The 24744-nt window shown below is 53.0% G+C and overlaps 1 protein-coding gene across 3 annotated transcripts in view; it reads right to left on the bottom strand.

The window, feature by feature from the left end:
- Positions 1–24744, bottom strand: part of LAMA5 (laminin subunit alpha 5) — a 148604-nt gene that overhangs the window by 6904 nt on the left and 116956 nt on the right. For all 3 annotated transcript variants that reach the window (XM_067554117.1, XM_067554115.1, XM_067554116.1), the window contains exons 44-73: positions 24039–24119; positions 23166–23380; positions 22417–22517; positions 21634–21814; positions 20768–20911; positions 19588–19739; positions 19380–19490; positions 17916–18027; positions 17132–17302; positions 15752–15948; positions 15472–15588; positions 14976–15130; positions 13912–14053; positions 13476–13578; positions 13189–13302; positions 12515–12694; positions 11930–12072; positions 10730–10915; positions 9783–9919; positions 7613–7766; positions 6639–6772; positions 6291–6453; positions 5290–5421; positions 4408–4559; positions 3665–3797; positions 2793–2933; positions 1834–1964; positions 1560–1727; positions 1210–1342; positions 351–508 (exon numbers count right to left, since the gene is read on the bottom strand). In XM_067554117.1, the coding sequence (XP_067410218.1) occupies positions 351–508; positions 1210–1342; positions 1560–1727; positions 1834–1964; positions 2793–2933; positions 3665–3797; positions 4408–4559; positions 5290–5421; positions 6291–6453; positions 6639–6772; positions 7613–7766; positions 9783–9919; positions 10730–10915; positions 11930–12072; positions 12515–12694; positions 13189–13302; positions 13476–13578; positions 13912–14053; positions 14976–15130; positions 15472–15588; positions 15752–15948; positions 17132–17302; positions 17916–18027; positions 19380–19490; positions 19588–19739; positions 20768–20911; positions 21634–21814; positions 22417–22517; positions 23166–23380; positions 24039–24119 (4341 nt within the window). The remainder of the gene's footprint in view (positions 1–350; positions 509–1209; positions 1343–1559; positions 1728–1833; positions 1965–2792; positions 2934–3664; positions 3798–4407; positions 4560–5289; positions 5422–6290; positions 6454–6638; positions 6773–7612; positions 7767–9782; positions 9920–10729; positions 10916–11929; positions 12073–12514; positions 12695–13188; positions 13303–13475; positions 13579–13911; positions 14054–14975; positions 15131–15471; positions 15589–15751; positions 15949–17131; positions 17303–17915; positions 18028–19379; positions 19491–19587; positions 19740–20767; positions 20912–21633; positions 21815–22416; positions 22518–23165; positions 23381–24038; positions 24120–24744) is intronic.

Here is a 24744-nt window from a genome sequence, read left to right as displayed (position 1 = left end):
TTCCAACAGAGCTTACCGGGAGCTCCCGACCCGCAAACTCCCCATGGAGGGGGTTCAGTTTTAAAGATCAGAGAACAAAGGCACAGAGGGTTTAAGAGACGGATTGTTAAAGGGGTTTAGGTGCCTAAAGATGCAGACAGGTGCCTTGTGCCATTTTCAAAAGTGCCTAGGCACCTAAATACTGTTAACCATCTGCCCACGAGCCCCCCACAGGGTCTGTGGCAGAGCCAGGACCAGCACCCAGAACTCCTGACTCCTAGTCCTGTGACTCCTTCATCCCAGGCCCACGGCCCTCTGGGACAGGCTGGTGGAACTGTGTTTGGGTGTGTGCACACACACAGAGCACTTACCTTTTGTGGAAGGATGCGGGGATATCATCGAATTCCAGATGGCTTGTGGAGGATCCTCCAAAGCGGAAGGCACCTTTAGCAGCTTTGGGGTGCCAGGGTAACCGGCAGGTCCTGTCCTGGTAATGCCGACGGCCTTTCAGTGCAGCCTTGCTTGGCACCTGCAAGAGGACGATGTGGGAAAGAAATCGTCTGGGTAAGTAAAGCTATGGCGCCATTGTGGAGGACTTGGAAACTGTCCGCCCCTACACACAAAGCCAACGCATCCACCCTGTGCCTGTCACCGTTGTATCTGGTGCCCATATAGGCCAGAGGGCCCCCCCCCCCCATGATCTGGATTATCTGGGCTCACAGAGCTAGTTTGCTTTTTTTCTGTTTTGCCCAGAGGTGCCTGGAGCATCTCTCTACTGCCTCTTCACAGCAGACTCCAAATTACCCACTCTCCCTTTCTTAAAACCGCTGCCACCCAACTCACTGCTGGGGCGCGTCACCCTGGGGAACATGGAATCGCCACTCCCAGAACGGCACTGACACGGCAGGGCCCAGTCCCAGGCCATTTGAAGTGCCCCACACAGCAGTGTCCCTGCCTGGGAAGGCAGAGTGGGCTCCTGGGAACGCTGGAAGAAGGGGAAGGGGAAGAGCAGAGATGGACTCAATGGCAGCTCCTCTGCTGTCCACACACCCAGCCCCGCGTTTCACCCAAGAGAACCACAACTACAACGGCAGGCAGGAGCTGGGAGGTTCCTCATCCCCGGCCCTGCCCCATTTCCAGCCATCGACTCCGAGCTGCCCCCACACTAGTTTGGCTGGGAGAAGGGGGCAGAGAAGGTGGCGGCTGAAGAGGGGGCAGAGAGCCAAACACCTTTAGTTTCCGCCTGTCCTTCTTCGGAGACGCTCTCATCTGCTGCGGCTGCCGGTCCGGGGGGCAGCTCATGGTCATGTTGAAGCTCTCTGTGTTCTGCTGCAGGTCCACAACCATCTGCGGGTCGGATTTCCTATTGCACAAAGGAAAGGGGTCTCCATCCTGACCGGATGACCAAACACCAGGTGGGGCTGGGCACCACAGCACATCGGGGGGGTCGGGGTGACGAGACAAGGGTTACGGAGGGACTGGGGGAAGGGACAAATGAGAGGAGGGGAAGGGACAAAAGGAGCAAATCAACCACGCTCGGCAGGGTAAGGAGGCGGCGCAGGGACGGCCACCGCACTCACCGCTTCACAAAGACGTTCCCAATGCAGCCCGTCAGGTTGCCAAGCGCCCCAGCCTCCGGCAAACCGCCCAGTCGAAACAGCCCCTGCTCTTCTTGGCGCCTGTGCCTCTTGTCCCGGTCTGCCCCCCGCGCGGCCTCTTGGAGCTGGTCGTCTATGTAAAGCCGGACCCTGCAAGGGGGACACGGCTAGCTGACTCGTTTGACCCAGGCACGCTGCGACGAGGCGGCGCCGCCCGGCGGTGACACTGCTGCTACAAGGGATGAGTGGAACGTACCCCATGGCATTGCTGTAGATGGCCACGTAGTGGCTGGCATCGTCCGCGTAGGCATTTCTTGTGGTGAGCTCGGTTTTCAGCACTTCCACGGCTACTCGGCCGTTCTTCAGAGACACCTGGCACTTCCCTTCCTAAAGAGGAAAAATAACCCCTCGCGTAAGAGCTGAACACAGCCGAACGACAAGGCATCAACGGCCGTTCGCCCTTTTGGCGTGACTTCCCTCCGAGGATCTCCACCCTGGCTCAGAGGCACCGGGGCGATGGGAATGTCACGGCCAGGAGGATCCTTCCTCCAGTCAGGAAGATGTGACCCCAGGCGGAATGGGAAGTGAAGGCTCCTCAGGTCCGGGGCCGTCTATCTCAAGCAGAGCCAGAATCCAGCTCTCCTTGTTAAGGACTTGGAGATGAATTCATGGCTCCCAAAGACGCCCGGGGAAGGGGCAGAGAGGATCCACCAATGTTGCTTTTCTAAGCAGAGACCCCTCCTTCCTTCCCTTCACTGTTCGCTCACCAGGAGTGCTAACGCCTCCCTTTCTTTGAGCGAGTAATAGAAACCTCCTGCCGTACACCCAGGAAATACAGCTCAGATGATCCGCCATTCTGAATTCCCTGCCTCAGCCATTACTAAGAACCAAAGAGCTTGTGCTCACGCGAGAGCTCACCTGCTGGGATTCCCCTCGTAACAATCCCACCCCTCTGGAAGGGCAGCAATTGGGGTTGAGGGTTGGGCTTTTGGGGTGATGCAGGAGCAGAGTGACTCGGGAAGCAGAAGGCCTTGTTGTCATGAGAGCGTCCCCTTCCTTTCCCCAGCCCTGCTCAACAAAACCTTCCTGCCGGAGCCAGCTGAACCACAGCCTCAAACGAGGCAGCTCGGGGTTCAGAAACGTGCAGCCCCCTTCGAGGGGAAGTGCAAGGCCCCGCTGTGATGGGGGGACGGGAGAAATGCACTGCAGTCCTACCGCAGTGGTGTGGGAGTACAGCAGGCCGTGGCTCTGGCTAGTTCGGAAGCTGAAGCCCGTGTAGAAGTCCTGCAACGAGGGCACGTTCTTCAGAGACAGCGTCAGGTAGCCGTGGCCGTGGAATTTAACTGAGCGGGCCACCTGCAGGAGACAGACAAGGAAAACACAATCACAGGATGTTTCTCCATTAAGGGGGCACCCTCTATGAGCAAGCAAGGCAGCCACAGCGAGTCAATCCGTGCCTCGGTTTTCCTATCAGTAAAATGGGAATAACAGCACTGCCCTGCCTCACAGGGCTGTTGTGAGACTAAATCCAGCGCTCAGGCCTGGTCTGCACTTACATGTTATTTGACTTAGCTACGCTGGTCAGGGCAGCGAAGAACCGCCTCACTATGACTGACATAGCTATGCCGGCCTAACCCCCAGCGTAGACACGGCTTTCTCGACAGAAAAACGCTTCCGTTGACATAGCAACCACCATTCTGGGAGGCGGTGTTCCTACACCGATGGAAAAACCCCTTCCTGACAGCTTGCTCAGAGTGGGCACTCACTGCAAAGAGCCACTCTGGCTCCCCTCGCGGCTGGGTCTCGGCACTGAATGTGCCACAGCGTGTGCTTGTTTTACAGCAGTGTAAGGGGTGGGTGGGTGGGGGGAGAATCGGGCCTTTAATGCCGTGAGGCAGACAGCGCTGAGATCATGCTAACGACTCCGCCATGTTTCCTTTGAATCCATTCCACATCTGCAGCGTGCGCCTCCGCCCGGAGATACCCCATCAGGCAGCACGCGCTTATGCAGACTGCCTCGCGCCTGACCCCTAGTGGCAGTGGAGAGGATTACCAGCACGGTACCAGGACGGAAGCACCCCACTTACCAGGAGGTCCGAAGTGCACCCGTAGCTCACGCCAGCTGTGTTCATGCGCTTCAAGTCAACGTATTTGCCGAGCGCCTTCAGGCCCTTCATGCAGCCCCGGATAGATCCGCCCTTGGGGAAGATCGCCTTCAAGCTGGAAGGGGGGAAGTGGCGGTGTTAACAAGCTTGGGTTGTTCAGGAGGTCAGACTAATGGCTCCTTCCAGCCTCGACATCTATGGACGAACAGACAAGGCTCCGAGGGGAAACGTTTTACTCTGGGGCTAGGGAGATGTATGGCACCCGGATCACGTGTCACCTCCAAGCCCTGGATGACATTGTGGACAGGGCAATAGGGAAGTTAATCAATGGAAATAAACAGGACGCAGCTAAGAGACCAACCTGCTTCCCCTCTGCAAGGAGTCAGGGTCCTGCCCATGACCAGAACAGAGACTCCCGTCTCATTTACAGGAGGAAAATACAAATCTCTGAGCCTGCCAGGACCGGGTGAGAGAAACCTCCCTCCCCGTTAGCAGAGTCTGGGCTGGATCGACTATCAGCCAGGGCAGGCAGCTGGACAGCAGCGGCTAGCATGCGAATGGCCGTGAGGCTGAGCCGCGTCCTGTGTCCGGGGAGGTTTCAATACCCATCACATGACTCCTTCAAGGAAGGATGCTGAAGCAGTGAGGAAAAGACCTTTCCCTCCCTTCAGAGAGCAACCCTGCCCCCTTCAATGACTCTTCCCAGGCAGGGCTAGGGCTGTCACCTCTCGGGCAGCACGGGCACGGGCACGCCTCCCAGGTAGTAGGAAACCGCATTCTCCAGGGAGTTCTCGTGCTCCACCATGAAGATGGTGTGTCGCTCCAGACGCACTAAGATGCGCTTCTTGTGACTCATGGTGAGGAGGAAAATCTGGATCTGGAGTCAAAGAGGAGAATTATAAATAAAATCCTGCCGCTTCAGGGTTAGGGCTTATCCCAAATGGACTGGGAGTCAGCCCTACAGCGCCGGGGAGCGCAACCCCCAGGACAGAGTCCCAGAGCCTGCGGGACTTGGTCTGTCCTGTTCTAAGCGTCTGTGCACCAGGAGCCCCATCCGTGCTACAGGAGACACAGTGCCTATGAGAGCCACGCTTATGCTTTGAGTTTCCATGGCGAAGAGGTGAGGAGCCCCTCAGAGAGAGACAGCCACGGAGGGCGCCGAGCATCTCTGGCAAGCAGAGCTCCCAGAAGCCTGCTAAGGGGATGGACTTTCACAGTCGCTCTGTGCATTACCCGGCTGCAGCCTTTCCTGCAAGCAGGCCGCAAATGCAGGCACAGACTGCGTGGAGACAGTGCCTGGGGCCCCACTAGCCCGAGGCTGGGATGGTGTTGGTTGCTTCACCGTGTTTGCCCCCTCTGGGCCTGTGATTACATCCCTCATCCTCACACCAGCAGGCTGGAAGAGCAGACCACGCAAGCAGTGCCGTGCCATCAGCCAACGCCTCGGCGGAAAATCAAGCGGCAGACACCGCAGCCAGCTGGCACCCTGGAGCTGAGTGGGTCCCCTCCAAATGGCCCCCCCGCTTCTAAATCCCAAGCCGAGATCACTAGCCTAGCAGCCCAGGGAAACACCCACTCTGGGGGGAGCGTTTCCTGCCCAGCATTACCGCCTTGTTTGTGGTGCTGCTGACGGTGAGAGACGCGGAGTCACTGCTGGATTTTGCCATCTCAAGGCCTTCCTTGAAGTCATAGTAAAGCACCAGCTTTCCGTCCTGAACGGCCAGACACAGGAACTGGCCCTGTGGGGAGGGGAAGACAAGCCCAACTCAGCCTCTTGGTGCACTGAGGTGACAGGTGCCCCCGTCACTCAGTGCTGGCAGGAAAAGAACGAGCCGGGGCTGGATCCTGAGCCCAGCCTTCCTTTCAGCACCTGGGATTTGCAGGGGAAAATAAACCTCAGCTGCAGTTTGCACCGAAAACTATTTTGGGTGCGTGGGGAGTTGGGTAGGTGATTGTACAACTGCAGCGGCATCTGGTTGTCGTCAACATAGCAGCCTTTGTCCCAGCAAAGCACAGATAAGGAGTGGCAGGCTGGGCTGGCGACACCCGCCCCCCCGGCAGCAAAGCCGGCCCCACCTGTGGCTAGGAGGAAACACGAAGGGAGTCGGTACGTTACACCGCACAGACGGGTTCACACCGCTCCCCTCATGGAGGGGAGGCTCCCTGCTGTGAAAAGCAGCTTTTTTATTCCTGAAAACATCCCCTTTGCCAGCTGGCTGCTCCAGGTCTGGAACCTCCGGTGGCTTTTTAAGCACATGACAGCAATACGGCTCCTCAGTAGCTCTTTGCCGGGCTCCGAATCCCTCCTGAAAACCCTCTTCCTCCTGCAGTGCTTTGGCACCTTCTTGTGCTGAGTGCCTGTCCCTCAGCATCACATCTGCCAGAGCTGCAAACTCGTCCGAGCAGGGGCTCTCTCTTTTTAGCACTGTCTCCAGGTTCTTGGGCCTGAACCAACCCCTGTGGACCACAGTGGGAATCGGCTCAGGCCTCAGACAGCAATCATGAGATTTAAACGCCCCCATTCCATCGGCTCACTCAGCTCACGCAAAACCGGCCGAGACAGTCGAACGAAGGGACAAACTCGGGAGGGGGAGAGAGGGGGACCTGCCTGATGTTCCAAGAAGAAGAGAATCCCGTTGTAAGAGACCACGCGAATTTCCTGTTCAAAGCGCTTGGTCGAGGTGATCTGGCTCTCAAATTTGATTTCTGCATAGCCGGTGCCGTCAAAGTAGTTGCCATCTGTCAGCCAGGGATCGCCTGTGGATTTGGACCTGAGCACGGCAAGAGAAAGGAAAAGGGGTGGGGTGGAGCTTTCAACAAAACTCGGTCATGGTCAAACTCAGTGGCAGGTTTAACCGTAAGCCACCCCTTCCTGGTGACTCTCTCAGTTTCCCTCTAAGCTCTGGAGGGCCAGGAGCCGCTCGCACCGCGCTGAAGGCGGCACTACTTCTCGTACCTTGCACAGGGTTTCTCAGTAGCCGTGTCCAGGTGGAAGGTGCGCTGGAAGTCGTACAGACTCACCACCTCCTCGTTCAGCGTATCCATCTCGATGCAACCCCGGTAGCTGGGGTAGCGCAGCGTCACCGGAGGCTGGAGGAGAACAGAGCTGTTTATGGCTACACTTCTTTAAGGTGGGTTTAATGTAGCGGGGCAGATCCCGCCTTCCTGTGCATGCAGCTGTCACTTTAAAGCAGAGGAAATAAACAACTAACAAGCACAGAAAGCAAATGCCTGGGAACAATGCTACGGGCTAAATGGAATGAGCTTATAACAAATGCCGAGATTCATCAGAGTTCAGCAAGCCCTTATCTCTAACGTTGTACTGAAAAGGAGATGGAAACACCTGGGACGTGTGTGAAGGATGCAGCCAGAACACCTGCCAGGGCAGAGGAGCTACTGGGCAGCTGAAGGAACAGGTACAAGGGGCTGACTGAAGAATCCCTCCATCCAGCAGTATTTAAAAGGGAAAACACATGGGACTTAACAACAGAGGACACGCGCAGAGCGGTCCAGCATAGACCAGTATAGCAGGGCCTATCTTTGTGCCCAAACGACGCCCGATGGCTCCAGAACAGCTTGCTCATTCGTTTGAACCTCAGCACGGCCCCCTGTGGTTTGGGCCATGGACACGGGGTGGGGAGGAGGTCAGAGCTGCATCACACAGAGGGAACCGGTGCTGAGTAAGGGCAAAGCCTCACAGATGAGCTACACCACAGGCCTGCGCAGTCAGGGAGCAAAGGGGAGGAGCAGTGGGGAAAAGCTCTTTGTGCAACGGCAAAGCCTCGTCCGGGGGAAGGAAGGAAATGCCCATAGGTGTAAATGGACAGCTGGGGTCAAGGGAGCTACGCTGAGTGACACCGGCTGAGGATTTGGCCCAAAGAATCCAGGAAGCCCCCTCTTCTCCCGCTCGGCCGCGTCGGCCCATCTCACCGTGAAGCTGGCGGGGTAGCCCCCCACATAGAAGACCACGTCGTGCGGCTCGAGGTTGAGCAGCCCCTGCTCCCCCTTGGCTACGCTGTCTCCTTTCGTCTCGTGCAAGGTTTGCTTCTCCACGATCACAGACATATGTCCATACTGCAGGATCCTGCCCGCGGGGAGGGAGGGCCAAGATCACACAGTCAGTACAAGGGGAGGCGAGCCAGGCTGACGGGCCATCTCCCTCCCCACCCAAACCTCCCCCCACAGCATGAGATTCACCATACAAAGCCCCTACACAGAATGGGCCAAACTCTCCCTCAGTGAGCCCAGTGACTGCCATGCACTTAAACTGGGCATCTCAGAGGAGTCTGCAAATCTCAGCCGCTTTTACCAACCTATAAAGCACTGGCTTTAAAAGCCCGTAGCCACGTATCACCATTGCCTTTTGCTACAAGGTGAAATGCACTGTCCCCTAAAGAACTCAGGAATTTTATCTGTGGGAGGGAAGCTCCCGCAGTGGAACTAAGCAGAGCTTCCTCGTTGCCAAGGAAGGCCTGTCTCTGCTCTCTCTCACCCCCCCCCCCCCCACACACACACACACCCCCCCACACCCCCCCCACACCCCCCCCCCCGGCGCACAACCCCTCCAGGATCTGTTCAGAGCCAAGCACTCTCTGGGGCATTTGGCGGGTATTTTGGTTCTTTCGGGTGAGATTTTATCCTGAAGTCCTGGCCACCTTTCAAAGCCCCATAGCACTGCTGGTACGTGTATCTAATTAGTGACATCTGTGGGCTTGTGCCGGGCTGGACCCTGCTCTCTGATTCAATCCTGACTCCGAATTCTGTGCTACACGCCGATGTTTCTTCTGTGTCAATAGGACACAGGGTCTTTTTTCCTTCCCTGCACACTGTTAATCATCTGCTGTACGTCGCCCTAGAGGTGGCTGCATTTTAGTGAAGGGAGCCCTACGATATCCTTTACTCATCTCAGCGGGGTGAGGAGGTGTTTAGGTAACATGTGAAGGGTGAAAGGTGCCATGACCCAAGAACCTCTTCATGCCAGCTGGCAAAAGAGGCACAGAGAAGGTGCAGGGAGGTTACAGCTATCTCCCGAGTCTAGCACAAACACTCCAGTTCACCAGAGAGGGGCATGTGAGGTCTCTAATAAAAGCTTCTCTCACACTGGTCCTCATAACTGTTGCGAGATGATGGTATGGATATTTAAGGAGTTGTGTGTATGGTCTCTGAATGGCTGTCACCAACCAGAGGTGAAAAGCTGGTGTCCCGCCAGACCAGAGATGTTTATGCATCTCTTTGTTGAAATGTGACCTGAGCATCGCCTCATTCACAATCACCAGTCTGAGCTAAACACGATAAAGGACTATGAGATTTACGAGGAAGAGAAGAGCAGGGGGAAAGGAGCCTTATCTGGAGGTGCACTCCAAAGTTTGCCGGACTCTAACCAGGGGACAAGGAAAGCACCTAGGAAGTAAACAGACAGTGCGTTTACATTCATGAAAACGGGACCAACAAGCAGCCTTGGTTGGACACACAGCACAAGGCTTTGGGTGAGATAAAGACTGCTGCAAACAGGAGGGGCACCTGGTACATTCAGTTTAGCCTCTAGAAAGTGAGTGTTGATTTTGTTTTATGCGCAGCACTTCTCTTTCCATCATCCTTCCTCCCTGGGATCTTTGAATCCCTGCTCTGCGTTAATAAACACAAGCTGGTTCTGACTACAAATCTATCTCAGTGCTGTGGTGTTGTACACGGGGCTGAGCCTGAGCTGATTCATCCAAGCTGGGGTGTTCGTTATTCCCTTGGTGAGAGCTGGCCTGGCATTTCTGAAAGCGTTCAGTGGAGAAGGGACTGGACTATCGCTAACCTGCAAGGCAAAGTCAGGGCTGGCAGGGCCCAGAGGAGATTGTTCGGGGGGTCAACAGACTGGAGGACTCAGGTGGCTGGCACCCAGCTAAGCACTAGGAAGTGTCCCTTTTGCTGGGGCTGGGCTGGGGAGAGGGGGGGAGCAGGGAGAAAGGGGATTCGCAGTCCTGGGCACCCCGAGATCTGTCACAGATGCTAATGCAAATTACTCTCCCTCGCCCTCTTGCTTCAACTTTGCAAAGTCTCCCTCTGCTGCTTTAGTTTCCAGCTATGCAAGCAGCTTGTATGGACTTGGTACCTGTTGATGCTGACTGTAGCGAACTGCTCTCCGATCTCTTCGTCGATCGTTAAATAGGTCGGCTCTTCGTTGCCAAGTTTATAGACCCACTGCACCTTGCGGTCTTTGAGCACGACGCCCATGTAGTCTCCGGTGGCCTGGAGCAAACAGAGCAAACAAACCAGAGGGTTTGCATCGAACCCGTCCGGAAAGGGAAATCACTGAGGGGGGTTCAAAGTGATGCTTGCAAGGTGGGTCAGTTCTCGTGTGGCTGGATTTTTACTGATGGCTGCCAAGTCTTCCAGGGGATTATTGGAGCCTCACTCCACCAAAGGACACAACATACAAACCAGATACTTTCGCCTTTCAAAAACCGGTGCACGCAGAGCCCAGCCCCGGCGCATCAGAGTTACGGGCCACTGCCAGGGCTGGGATCAAAGCAACGTGGTGTTCACAGAGCAGTGGGAACGTGTGCGGGCGGGAGGTCAGTTACCGTCACCCACAGCCCTGCCGGCTCTCTTGTAAACGAGCAGCATCTCTAGCCCCGTGGGCGAGGTGACTGCTGTCTTCTGCCATGCTCTCCCAATGCCTCGGAGAGGGGATGGCAGCAGCCCCCAGGCGCTGCCCAGGGGAAGGTTTTGTCCCTCCTCCTCTCGGTCTGAATTCAATAATGTTCTGCAGCTGCATTGGATACCCTGCTCCCACTCTCAGCATCAGAAACCTTCCCAAGGCCCTGCCCAGCAGCAGGGAGAAGCTGGCTGAACAGAGACAGCTGGCTCAGATATTCACTGGCTACAAGAGCATAAGAGACCTTTCTGAGAGGAGACTTTCCCACCCCATTCAGAGCTCTGCACTGACAGGAAACCTCCCTTGCCCAGTGTCCAGCTCACAGCAGTTCCCAGGCTGGGTCACCCAGCCCAAGCTCTGCCTTCTGCATGGCTCCCTCTCCTTGGATGGTCAACTCTTACGTCTTTATGGCCCAGGTACAATACGAACTGTCCCGCCTCGGCCCCATCCTGACGCCGCTGCCTGGGCTTGGGCGCTGGGTTCTGGATGTAGAACTTAAGGGAGGTGTAGGCCGACAAATCCTGCAGGTTGCGGGGCGTCCGGACCTGGACGCCCGACGTGCCGTTGAACTTCACTGGTACCTTCACCTTGAGGCAGAAAAATCAAAGCCAAACTTACTGACGCAGCCCGTGCACCCTGACCCCTCACTTCTGGGGACAGCATTTGTTACCAGCCCAGGTGGAGTCGCATTTCAGGTATGTCTACACGGCAATAAAAGACCCGCATCTCAGAGCCTGGGTCAGCTGACTCAGGCTTGCAAGGTTCATGGTAAAGGGCTAAAAATTTCAGTATAGACGCTCAGGTTCAGGCAGGAGTCTGGGCTCCGAGACCCTTCCCCCTTGCGGGGTCTCAGAAGCTGGGCTCCAGCCCACACCCAAACATCTACACTGGGATTTTACAGCCTCCCCCTGCAAGCCCGGGTCAGCAGGGGTCTTTTATCGCAGTGTACCCTTAGACGCAGAGCTGGGTGAATAACTGATTGTTTGGTTCATTTACAGAACAGAATGATCGAGAAAAAAAATTCACCTTGAGTCGAGCCAAAATTTAAAAACTGTTGAATTTTTGGGTGGACCAAAAAGTTGAAAAATGCCTTTCATTTAGATTAAGGCAAAACTTCTTTTTAAATCTCAAACCATTTTTAAATAAAATGATGCAAATTTCCGATAAAACATTGGAATGTCTTTCAAAAATGTCAAAATGAAAGGTTTCGATTTGTTTGGAATTGTTTTGTTTGTTTGTTTCTTTTTGACCAGAACTAGTCAGTGAATTGACACACGTTCGCAAAATGTTTCAGTCGACCGGAACTTGCTTTTATTTGTATTTTTGGGGGGGGATGAGGGGAGGGAAGCTTTGGCTGAAAACTTTTGTCCAGCTGTACGTGGAAGTCTGAGATTTTACCATGACAAAACACTTCTTTGGAGGCTCCGAACGGGCAATACATAAAGGCCCCCGGATCACAGGCCATGTGGAAACTGCTGTAGGTTTGGAGGCGTCAGGAGAGAGCACAAAGTGTATGATCAAGACTTGGAATTGTTCTTCTCTGCCCCCTCAGATGGACCCCCACACACAAGCACTCACACATATACAGCCCTGTCCCCTACCTTGCTAGCAGCATTTCTGGCCTGTGAGATCAGCTGGCGGATTCGCAGGATGTTCTCGGACACAGTGGAGTTCTTATTCCTCCTGTTCTCCAGGCCATTCAGCTTCTCCAGAAGCAGCGGGATGGTGCTTTCCAGGTTTGACACTGGAGGGCGCAATTTGGGGAGGCAAAGGGGAAACTCAGTGGAAAAGTGATCCTACACTCAGCTAACCCATCGCGCAAACCAAAGAAATTGACACTGCTGCAGTCACAGGGAGCGAAACAAAGGCCGACAGGCCCACCTCTCTGGCAGAACTTGATGGCAGCATGAACAAAAGTGGCTTTTAAAAATGCAACTGAAAAGTGCATTCAGGCACTTTGTAAGAACAGACACCGCACGCCCCAGAGGATGATCTGGACTTTGCAAAGAGAGAGGAAATAAAAAGGGGACACACAACTGCAAAAGCATCCCTTTAAACTTGTCAGCAGGGAACAAGAGACACAGGGCAGCACTTGGATACCACAGCCAAGTGCTTCATGATGACAGCAGTGTCACCGGCCTTTATCCCCAACACTCTTCCCACGGCTAACTCCCATCTTCACTTACCAGACTTCTTGGCATCTTGAACTGCCTGGTTTAACTCGTCATTTTTAAGGCCTCCATACTGGTCTTTCCATTCATCCAGGTTCTTCTTCATGTTGCTCAAGGTATCTTCCATCCTTGCGACCGTGTCGTTGGCTGCGGCCGCTGCGGCCTTGGCATTCTGAATAGCTGCTGTCGTGTTATCTTGGAGAGAAAAGGAGACAAGTTCTTCTCTTCAGTTCAGCAAAGAGTAGGAGGGAAAGGAGAGTTATTAGCCTGTGACTGGAGTCAGCATCGTGCTTCCACAGCAGCTTAGCAATAATGGGAGCCCAACTTTATGGAACGACAGACGTACGTGAGTCGAAGGGTCCTACGTTCTCTGCCTCACACAGCAACACCCTCAGGTCCTCAATTTCACAAGCACTAAAAGATCACCAACGAAAACGGGCCTCTCCCAAGATTCCCTGAGCCTAGGAGGTGGAGGCGGCATATACCTTCAGCCCAGAAAATGACACAAAATGTAACCAATTTATAGGGTCAGGCACACCCCCACAAGCAAGGTCACTGGATGGGCAAACCACTGGGTACCTACCATGACCACGGACTGGCCTTGTGTGTTACAAGGCACTACAGCTAAGCTTTGTTTCCTCTTGTGACGTGCAGAGCTTTTGTCTAAAAGAAACGGCCTACGGACAAACCTTGGTCCTTGTCCAGTATGTTCTGTACAGATCGTAGCTGGTTCAGGAGCTGCTCCTTCCTCTTTCGGAGATCAGTCAGTTTGTCCTTGGCCGCCTGTAGTGTCCCTTTAATAGCTGGGATTAAACATATATAACATGTTAGACGTTTGTACATCTATAACTCCTCCAAAGCACATCACGCACAATCACACTTCCACCCAAAACCAATACCCTCAGCACGCACGCACATGTGCAGTGCTTTCTACTTTCCCTAGAATACTTGTCTCCACTGCTGGTCCCTCTCTTACCCTCATTGAGTTTCCTCTGCTCCCTCTTCATGGCTTGTTCCAGGATACTGCTGTTCTTCTTCAGCTCTTTCGATAGGGCACCAAGATCTCCCGACACAACACTCTGCAAACACACAGGACACTGACTCACAAACTGTCTGGAGCCTGGCCCCTGTGGTTCGGCGCCTGAGCCCAAGGGTTGGAAGAGGGCTTCAAGCGCCCATTCCCCATTCTCAGCAAAGGTTAAAGGGCAAGCAAAGAGCCGATGTTGGCCAGAAAGCACTTGCACCACCTTCAGCCAAGTGTTTTGCCATGAAGGGGTTTGTGTGTACGAGTGGGGAGGGTAATGGAGAGAAAAATATGAGATACCAGACGCCAAAGTCAAATGGCACCGGGCAAGCTCAATGGAGCCAGGATTTTGCAAGGGTTTGTGTAGCCCTGAAGGGAAGCTACATACTGTCAAAGCTTCGCTGGCTGCTTCATCAGCGTCCTTGGCTGCCCTCTCTGCATCCTTCACAGCCTTGATGATGCTGGCATAGGCGTTGGAGGCACTGATCGCTCGCTGGATAAACCCATCCTGGTTTGCGCCCTGGATGATGCTGCATTTGAAGACAAATAAGTAAAGTCCACTGCCAGAAGCTCAGCAAGGCGCCAGGGGCCAGAGCCAGGCAGAGGCAACACGGATCATTGTCCCAGACCCCCCACTTTGAGACCCCCTGCGTTCTGGGGTCTTCACAGCAACATGCACTCATGGTCTTCACAACCGTCTTCTATTCCCCATACTGGCCTGCAAGACTTCCCGCTCCCGTCTGCCCCACTCCGGTGTCCGGAGAGCTGCACTGCCCAGTCCATTTTGAATTCCCGCTAGTGCTGGCTCCCAGCTCTCAGAGAGAAGCCCTTTCTGGTGGGCCCTGGCAGGAAACAGTTTGTGAACTAGGAAGTGGTGGGGTGGGAGTGAGGGAGGATCTCTTCCGCTTATTCGGGTGCAGAGTGGAAGAGATGGCGACCCAATGAAACAGAGCAAATAATGAATGACAAGCAGCACTCGGACACCAAGTGTGTCCAAGAGGTCAGCTGATCACTCAAATTCACCCCATTAATGCACCCTTTGGGAAAGGGGTCAGCATTGTCCTTACCTATCTGCTTTCTCCATCACACACTGGTTTCCTGTCACAGGGATATCATGAATGCCGGACTACATCAGTTCGCACATATAAACATTATCCCAAGACGAATTCCAAAGCAGGGACTTCAGAAACTTTCAGACCCCTCCACGTGCCCCAGAGAGACCCATCGGCCAAACGTCACTACTTGTGCACACAAGCAGCCAGAGTCCCCCTAGCAAACGTGCTAGAGAGCAGGACGCTGCGCCAAGTCAATGGAGCTACCCCATGGCCGGCTAGCGTGCTGTATCTAGGCAGGAAGAAGAAGTGGGACAGACCCGGTGGCTAATACGGGAGAGTTCCAGGCCCACACAGGAAGGGGTGACGTTACCCGGGCTGAGGCAGCTGGCGACGTTACCTGGAAAGGTTCCGCGCAAGTTCATCCAGGAGCCTAGCGTGCTCCTCAGCTTCCTCGACCACTGGGATCTTACTGCTAGCAGGGGAGAACTTCTTCACCCGCTCTGTCAGGGGGTACCTGGCTCCATCCAGCCGGGCGGCTAACTTCTCATACTCCTGCAAGAGGACACGCCCACAAGGGGCCTTCACCAACCTTACCGCTCCTCACTTCGGCAGCTGGACAAGCACCCAGGAAGCGGAGAGACATTCTGGGGGCTGGCAGGTTTAGGAAAATAGGTAGTGACCAGCACATGGCTGATTTCCCATGGCTAGCACTATGCCTTTCACCCACACCACCAGCCTTCCTCCCCTTGCTGGTACCAACTCCACCACCGCCCCAAGACCCTTCCCCACCCTCCGCTGCCGTGTCCCTCTTGCTACCAGCAGCCTGCTCCAGCCCATCTCGCACACCCTGACCTGCAATCCACTGGGCAACCCTCGGCTTTTTAATCACTCACCTCCTTTGCATTCTCTATTATCTGGAGAAGATCCGAGACCTGGTTCAGGGAGTCCTTAGCCATCTGCAGAGTGACCTGGACCACTCCATACTGCCTCTGCAGCTCCTTACTCTTTCGCTAGAGACACAGGTGATAGGGTTAGTTAGGAGCCAGAGAATCTAGCAACGGGCACATCCTAGATTATACCAGACACTCCTTAGCCGCTGTCAAAGCCATGCAAGTTCTCTCCACGGCGTCAGCTCCTTTGCATTCCTATGTGCAAATAAAACCCTCTTTGTACCTGGCTCTCCTCAAGGTGGTTCCGATTCAGGCTGTTCAAGTCCTCCGTCTGCCTGGTTTTATTCACAGCCTCATTGAGAGCGTCTCGGAGATCCATGAGCTCTGAGCTATACTGAGCCAGTAGGTCATTGATGCTCTTCACCATGTCTTGGTTGGATTCCCACTTGCTATACAGCTCGCTCTTCACGCGCTGGAGTACTGATGACAGAGAGCACAAGGAGCTTACCTTCAAACTCTTGTTTCCCCAGCTTTAGGGGTTCTTTCTGAGTACACAGTGGAAACTGCTCAAAAGGGTCAGAGTCTGATTCTGGCCTCAAATCATAGATTTTAAGGCCAGAAGGGACCATTATCACCATCTACTCTGATCTTCTGCATCACAAAAGCCAAACAACTTCACCCAGTAATTTCTGCATCAAGTCCATATTGCTGTTTGAGTTACAGCAAATCTTTTAGAAAGACAAAGACATCCCATCTTGATTTAAAGCCTTCAAATGATGGAAAATCCACCACATCCCTTGGTAAGTTGTTCCAATGGTTAATTACCATCCCTGTTAAAAATCTGCACCTCATCTGGATTTATCTAGTTCCAGCTTTCAGCCATCACGATGCCGTTTTCTGCTAGATTAAAGATCCATTTGCTACCCAAAATCTCTTGCACAGTTACACTAGTGCACATCTGGAGTAACTCCAGTGATGCCAGAGGAGAGAAGAATTTGGCCCCTTGCAAAAAAGCATCGTTTGGATGGAGTGCTGCATTGCAATGGAGATTCCCTGGGGAATCGCAGACTGCATGTCCCCTTGAGCAAGGAACGACACACATCTGTTGTCTCCATTCGGGACAAGTTACTCAAACACCGAACACAAGACATATAAGTGTGCAAGTGTGCGAGAAAGAACATATTTATTTTTAAAACACTAACTACATTTCTAAGTGTCGTCATTTTTCTGTCTTACAGAACCATTACGTTAATAGAAATTAAAATACAATTAAAAATGTTTTGAGCCTTCTGCTAGTCCATGAACTTTCTTGTACAGAAGAGCTAAACTCTGTTGGGACTTGTAATGAAGTTAAAAATCACTGGCATTTATTAACAACTTTGCAATTTGTAGAAGAGACTAAAACGGGACTATCAGTTACCATGCCCTCATTACTGGACTGGAAACTCCTAGCCTGTAAAAGCTAGACGGGCAGATTCAGTTTCATAGTGTAACTCTCCAAATGTTGGTGACCACAATGGGATATAACCATGGGATGCCCCATAAACAGTGTTTGCATCAATGCTCTCAAGCCAGGACAGTCTGGGAAAAGAGCCCCAGGGGCACTAGACACTGCCTGCACTTTGGCATTTCCCAGCTCCTGTGTCTGCTGAGCTAGACTCACATTTCTGAGCCTTCTCATGCTCCCGTTCTGCCACTTCTTTCTGGCTGATGAAATCCCGTTCATTCATCTCCTTCAGCATCCTTTCCACCTCAGCCATCTTCTGCCAGAACTCTTCAGAGGAGGCCATGCTGAGGTCTGCAGTCCCCAGCTTGTCCATCTGTTGCACCAGATCTGCAGGGAAAGCCATGCCCTATGGTTATCCACCAGCTGAGCCCGCTCTCCCGTTACTCAGCTATGACAGCTATCTCCTCTTCCTGGCACTTCAAAAAGCTCCCACCCACATAAAACAGCATCTGGTGTTTGCTGGAGGCCTGATGCCCAATGAAAGATGGAGTGACTTACTCCAAGTCATGCAGCAGGGGAATGACACAACTGGAATTCAGACTCAAGTTTCTAGACCCTCTGTTGTAACCACTAGACTGGACTATTTCCCAAAGCATCCATCTTGTGGTTTGCCTTCTCCTCTAGATTTACTGGAGCAGACTTCAGCCAGCGTGGGTGAGGAAGATTCCATGTCGCTCCATCACTCTTAGGAAAGCACTGCAGACAGCCTCTATTTCTCACGTTTTAAGTGTCAATTGAACGTGCTTGACCAAATACGGCATTTATCCAAACAGCTGGCCATAGAATTCTCTGCAACAACCACCCCAACCTTGCCCAAACAGTTTACAGGAATCTCCACGGATACTCTCAAAGGTAACACTGTGCTCTGAGCAACTGGGAACAGCAGGAGTGTGGGCAGGGAGAAATCAACATGGAAGTTACACTTTCACCTGTCACTTACCCGCAACGCTATTCAGGATGTCTTGGATACTCATTGGCAGGTGCTCTGCCCTCTGGTAGGTCTCTTTCGTCTCGTCTTGCAGATGGTTTGCTTTTCGGTGAATCATTGTGGCCTACAAAACAAATAATTACTTTAGATGAAGCATTTGGTTAGATACAACATGAGCCGTAATGCTGGGAAAGACAAACCCAAGTGGGCAGCTTTTGGGAACACAGAGCTAAAACAGTCAGGTTTTCTGCAGTGATGTGCACATGTACCGTACTCTGCTATGATTTATCTTTCTGTGTGCACAGAAGTTAGTGAGAAGTTCTCGTCATGATGAGATAGGCCATGGGTGCTGAAAAAACCTCAAGTCCATAGTGGGCAAAAATCTTTCATGCTCATAACAAAGTTACACATTATGACCCTGTGCCAACACAGCCTGCTTATTAATCAGGAGAATAGAGAAGACATATAAGCTTTGAGGTTCTGAAAGAGTTTGCATGTGGATGTACAAAAATGCACACTCCGGTCATGGAACTATACACGCGTACAAAAAGGTTGGCCATTTGCACAGGTAGTTACCCAAAGTATATATATCATTTGCACATGCAAGCGCACACAAATTTTATGCACCTGTTTAAAAATCAGGCCCTGAATCTTGCGTAGATTGTAAACTATTTGGGACAGGGATCGTATTGTCATTACATGTGAGTACAGGGCCAAGCACAATGAGACCCCAATCTCTGACTGAGGCTACTATGAAATAAACAGACAAATAATTCACAGACAGGGTCGAACCTTTTTCTGCTGGAGCACAGGTAATCCTCGGAGGGATCCAGCTGTCTCTTTCTGATCCCTCCCGATATGCTTGCTCTTAAAATGTTTTATTAACTTTATTTTAACCGGCTACGGTTAGATCTGCTTGAAAAGCAACTAAAATCAGTAAGTGGCCACAACTAACCTGAGAGTATTTCTTTAAAAACAAAAGCTGAGATGAAATGAATAATCAGACAGGAAATTTCCTAGGTAAGGGTTTTGCAAAGAGGATCTCGTGGCTTTGAAAGGGCCGGGGCTCCAGACACGTATGGGCAACAGATGAAGCAAGGGAAACATGCAGAGCATAGCTAGTTAACACACCTCTGATGGGTAGGGTTTAAATACTGCAGATGAATGAAATGGTGGTTGGGGGGATGGGAAGGGCTGGATATTTGCCCACATCTAAAAGACTACTTAACATGCATGCAATTCAGTTCAGAGAAAGGAAGAGGATTGGATGCGCAGGGGTGCTGAAGTTCCTGGTGGGTGACCCTAGGACTAGGTCAGGAGTCAGGTGTGCAACAGCTGTACCATCTAGGCCTGGCCCTAGCTGGCACCATTAGCTCCTCCCCCTGGCAGCTAACAATCGTTCTGACAATGAACAAGGGAAGGGCGGTCTGTGTGTGCTGTGTGATCAGCAGAGGCGGAGGCCGGAGGACACCTTGCCTTGTGCTGCAATGCATTCAAATCCTGCGTGAGGTCCGCATTCTCCTCTGCCAGCTCATCTGCCTTCTGCTTGACCCCGTTCATGGATCTCTGGTACTCACGCAGGCGATTCTGAAAGAGAGAGGTGGGGTTGGAAATCAGGCAATAGGACCGGAGCCCTGGAGGGAGACAAGCCCAGCTGGGAGAACACGGTAAGCCCTCCACCTACAGTGACATTGTTCAGAGAGCTGTTCAGACCATGCAGTCGCGCCCAAGCGATGGAGCTGGCGTTCAGGTTCATCAGCTGGTTCCTGATGATGGGGAAAGAGGCCTCTATCGTCTGGAGATCTGTCAGCAGGAGCAGCACGCAGCTGTCACAGGCTGCCAAGAGTAAGGGGTGGTGAGTCAACGGCTCTGCTGTGACACCAGCTATTCAGCGCCCATGGCGCCTCCTTCCATCTCCCCCTTCCTTATGACCATCGTAAGGACAGTTTTTTAACCCAAAGGAGGACCGCTTTGTCTTCAAATCCCCGCTTCCTGAGTTGGATTCCCCTCTGGGGAGGCGGTTAACTTGGGGTCCCTGGGTCACCTTTTGATCCCTTCGCACGAAGGATCAGGATTTCCAAGTGCTTTTAGGGGGTACGCTAATGGAGTCGCTTCCTGGCCTTATTCTCACAACTGATGGGGCTCTTGAAAGACACCGAGACGCTGGGCATTCCTTTGGGTTTCACCGCAGCTTCCCACCAGCATGCCCCACAGAGCTCTGGTGAAGTTACTCCCAACTGAGTAACCGGAGAACAGAGCCGAGCCCACGATGAGGCTGATTAACTCTGATTAACTTCTGCAAAGGGAACCAGCCACAAGGCAGGGTGCTGCCTGCCAAGCTTACGGCTGATGTTTTAATTACTGCCAGGGGGGTACACCGAGCCGGGGGGAGGCGGGGTCTGACTGACAACTAGGATCTGCCCCTAGGTTACTCTCTAGCAAGTACTGATCAGACTACATCTAACACAATGCATCCTGGCCAGGAGACTCCCATGATGCACCTTCTCCCCTCTCCAAGAGGGGGACCTGTGGTGAATCAAAAGAGATGTAGTCTTACCAGGGAGCGTGGCCTACAGAGGGGAACGGGCACACAAAGCAGCTTAACTACAACTCCCATGAGGCACTGCGGCAGCGTTTGCAAATAATCATATTTTGGTTTTTGGCCAATTTTATGTTTTGGCCAAAAACGTTTCCAGTTTTTGAATTTCCACCAAAACCAGAATTTTTCAATAGAAAATTTAGATGAAAAGGAAACAGGTCTCATGTGTGTCAAAATCTGCATTAAAACCCTCCCACCGCCCAGCTCTACCTCACCCCCACAATAAACCAGAACCGAGCATGTGGGGTGGGGTGATGCTACTAACCTTCACACCTCATGCTGTCCGGGCCATTTGCTACAGGGATCTCGTACTTCTCTATGCAGGTGTCGCACTGCGTCCCCGTCAGGCCATTGGAGCAGGTGCATTCCCCAGTGCGGGGGTCACAGGAGCCCCCCTTACACTGACACTCTGCCAACGAAAAGGAGGCAGCTGAGAAAGGTTTACCCTGACCTAATGAACCCCCCGAGAGAGGGAACATTGGCATTCCCTGTCACAGAGCAAAACTCCATCACAGAGAAGAGTCACTGAGTGAAGAAGGAACGGGAGGGGCGGTGTGCATGCCTTTTAATGGAAGGACAGACTAGGTCAGTCATTCCTCCTCTTTGACTACTGAAGTTTGATGTACAGAAGCGTGTCATGGTTTGTTTTTAAAAATCCAGTTTGCAATTGCACACCGAGCTGGCGCGAGGAACTGCTGGGAGTTTTCTTGGGCTGGTTGGGTTACTGCGCGTGCAAATGTTTGTACTTGGCAACCTGAGCAAAGCAGGTAAAAGTGCAGGTGCAAACTGAAGGGGTGGAGAGGGCAAAAGCACTTTTCCAGCCTGAATTTTTTTTTAAATCAGGCCCTTTGCAAGGGGATGCCAAGAGCCCAGACAACACTTTGTCATGCAAATCACAGCCATAAAGATAAAACACCGAAATAACGATGGTTTCTTTGAACTCAAAGCCTGAACGCTGGTGGGAACTCTCCTGCTATGGCATCACAGAGATGATGTAAAACCCAACGTCCCCATCCCTGGGTGAGAAGGGCCTGGATTCACGTTACACGTCCAAGGCCGCCCTTCGGCACTGCAGCACAGAGATCTTGTGCTATTTCTTCCATGAGATTTACCGGGAGCAAAGAAACTCACTCATGCAGCCGTGCTCGCTGAGCCCCCAGTAGCCTGGTGCGCACTGCTGGCATCGGGGACCATTCACCCCGGGCTGGCACCTACATTGCCCAGTCTGAGCATGGCAGCTTGTGCCTATCGAGCCAATGTCACAGTCACACTTTCGACAGCCAGCGCAGTCACTGTAGCCGTAGTATCCCTCCTAAGGAAAGATGTGGGTAATTAGCACGCTAGCCACCACACACAGTGCGGTGAGGACACGCTAGCCTTTCCCTTCCCTGGACGCACTTAGCTTCACAGCCACTCTGGCCAGAGCTGAAATGAGATCCATCGTCAAAGCTTAATTCACACACAACACGGCAAAACCCTGGGCTAACGGGAAGGTCGCACAATAGAGCCGAGATAGAGATGCACTGGCAGCATCGTGTCCGTGAGCTCGCCTGGTGTCTCCTTGCTCCGTGTGGGGGGTTAGGATGGCTGGAAATCGCCCTTGGGTTAGTGCATTTTTCCTATAAGCATCACAGCTGCCAGTTAGCATCCCCTCCCCCTATCACTTCGTAACAAGGTTCTTTAGAGACTGATGTTTGTTGTCAGGTATCTGCCTGGCGAAGGCAGCTGCAGCATCCCATTGCTCGGCCATCCGCTGGCACGGCAGCCCTTAGCCTGCTGTCTCTGCCCCGGAACCACACTGTGCCCATAACGGGAAGGCAGGCTAACAGAGGAGCGGGGCTGGCATGCAGTGAACCAAGCGTATGGTGATGGAGCCTTCACCGGGCGCGTGGGGGAGTCAACGGTTCATTTTACCTGACAGCGGTCGCAGTGCTGACCTGTCACTCCAGGTTTACAGAGACATCGGCCAGTTCTAGGGTCGCACGACTCAGTCCCGCAAGGCAAACAGCTACAGCCTGCCCGGAAGAAACACACCCATTTACCTGACAAGTTCAACAGATCAGCCAGGCACTCTGCCCTCTCCTGCTTCTGGTGGATTTAATGCAATCCAGTAGTTTGTTGGGGGAAAATCCTGTCGACTGGTCGAGTTGACTGGTCGTCTTTATTCTCTCAGACCTGGGGACTGATCCTGCCAACTTTTATTCACGTGATAAATAGGACTTACTCAGGCAAGTTCTGTGAGCAAAGGTTTGCAGGACCAACGCCTTAGATTTTACCATGTGTTCCTCCTGGCAGGGCCCCATAATGTTAGACACGTACTATGCAAACCCACCCAGTCAGAGAAATAATAATCTGGTTAATATCACTAATTGTTATTACTGAGGAGGTTCCTACAGCGTAAGAGCTTTATTGCCTGCGTGCAATTTTTAAATGCCTGTTAAAGGGGCTTGTTTTGTTACTCTCATTTTTCACCAATGTACCCGTTGAAAGCGAGGAGGCCAGGTTACCGGCTAAGTAAGGTGTGTGGTTGTGTGCTAACCCACCCAGGCAACGACCACGGCCATGCTCCCAGACGGGCTAACCGCACATGCCTGGGACTCCCGTGGCCACACACAGCGCAAAAACGTATTTGTCAGCCTGCCCCTGCTCCGTGTCACACTTACTTGTGCAGTTCTTTGCTGCCACCGCATCTCCGTAATAGCCCGGGGCGCAGACTTCGCACCGGGGCCCGGCTGTATTGTGCATACATCCGGTGCAGGCGCCCGTCAAAGAGTCACAGTTGCTGAACAACAGGTTGGGATCGGTGTTCCCGCTGCAGTCACAGGGCTGGCAGGAGCTGCCAATCACTAAGGGGTTGCCATAGTTACCTGGAGCACACCTTTTAAAAGGTAGCAGGTTAAAAGGGTGCCATAGTGACAACAATGCTAGTGTTACCAAGCGTCTCCCCACGCACACACTCCCCCCAGCTCCCACTGATGTGCTGCACAACTACCGACTACTGCGTAATTACAACTATTAATTAACCTGATGCTTTGGACCCCTCGAGCATCTTCCACCCAAAGCACTTCACTGTCACTGTCACTGTCCAAGCCTGACAACGCCCCATGAAGTGTCCCTGTCGCTGTTTTACAGGTGGGCAATCCAGGCAAAGAACGGTGCAGGGACTAGGCTAAGGCAACCCCCTATGTCTGTGATGGAGGCAGGAACAGGGCATGTCCCAGCAGCCTGCCGAGCACAGGCTAACGCACAGAGTCAGCAGCTGAGCAATCGAGTGGGCTCAATCCCTGCTGGCCCTGGGAGTCACCAGGACCCTGCGCAGGAATCTGAAGAGGTCTTGCCCGGCAATCACAGCTGGTATCTTATGCCCCTTCTGCAAAATAACAGAAACCAAGCCCATGACAGAGCTCAGCTCAGTCGCTTTCTCCCCAGTCGCCGGTGCTAATGTTCCCATTTTATTTCCATCATCGTGACAGCAGCTGCCCGACGAAAAAGGAAGAGCCCCTCGCCCGTAATTACCAGGGGGACGTGGCCCTTACCGTTCACACGTGGCTCCAGCGTAGCCCGGCTTGCACAGACAGTGCATGGCAGAACCCTTGTGGACACACCCGATGGCAAAACTGAAATGACACGGGGCGAGTATCAAAGGAGGCTTTGACTCTGAAGCACGATACCGGGTAAACAGGGCAAAGGGGGCTCGCATCATTCAGGTAGGGGTTGCGTTAGGGCCCGGAGCGGTTTGTGGCCATAGAAAAAGGAGTGGCGTTGGGGTCAGCTCATGGGCAGGGACTAGAGGTAGGGTTTGAATCGGTAGCAGGGCGAGGGCTAGAGTTAAGAGCGATTTGTGACACAGGCCAGGGAAATGTTTAGTGTTGGGGTTGGCAAAGGATACAAGGACAGGGTGAGGGCTGGGGCTGGTATGGTTCCCCCGGGCAGGCATGGGGGGGCCAGCAGGGCCCCCTCGAGTAGGGGATAGGATTGGGGCTGGCAGTAGGCGCCGGGTGAGGGTTGGGGTAGGTAAGGCTGAGGGGGAGGGTTGGGGTGGGTAACACATCCCTGGTTTGGGTGTGGGCTGAGTGAAATTCGTCGCAGAACGCTTGGCCCATAAGAGAAATCACACAAGAATGGAATCACAAAATCACCTTGAAACCTGACATTTTGAAATCTCAACATGCGATATGGTGACTCGTGGAAAATGGGGCTCGCTGCTGAAATGAAATCCTGGAACTTTTAACTGGTTCAGGT

Source organism: Emydura macquarii, unplaced genomic scaffold (genome assembly GCF_026122565.2).
Source record: "Emydura macquarii macquarii isolate MOO-44397 ecotype Brisbane River unplaced genomic scaffold, CSIRO-AGI_Emac_v2 contig_1483, whole genome shotgun sequence".
In the NCBI taxonomy this organism is placed as follows: domain Eukaryota; kingdom Metazoa; phylum Chordata; order Testudines; family Chelidae; genus Emydura; species Emydura macquarii.
Note: the sequence above shows the minus strand (reverse complement) of the source record. Positions and strands in the feature narration are given on the sequence as shown.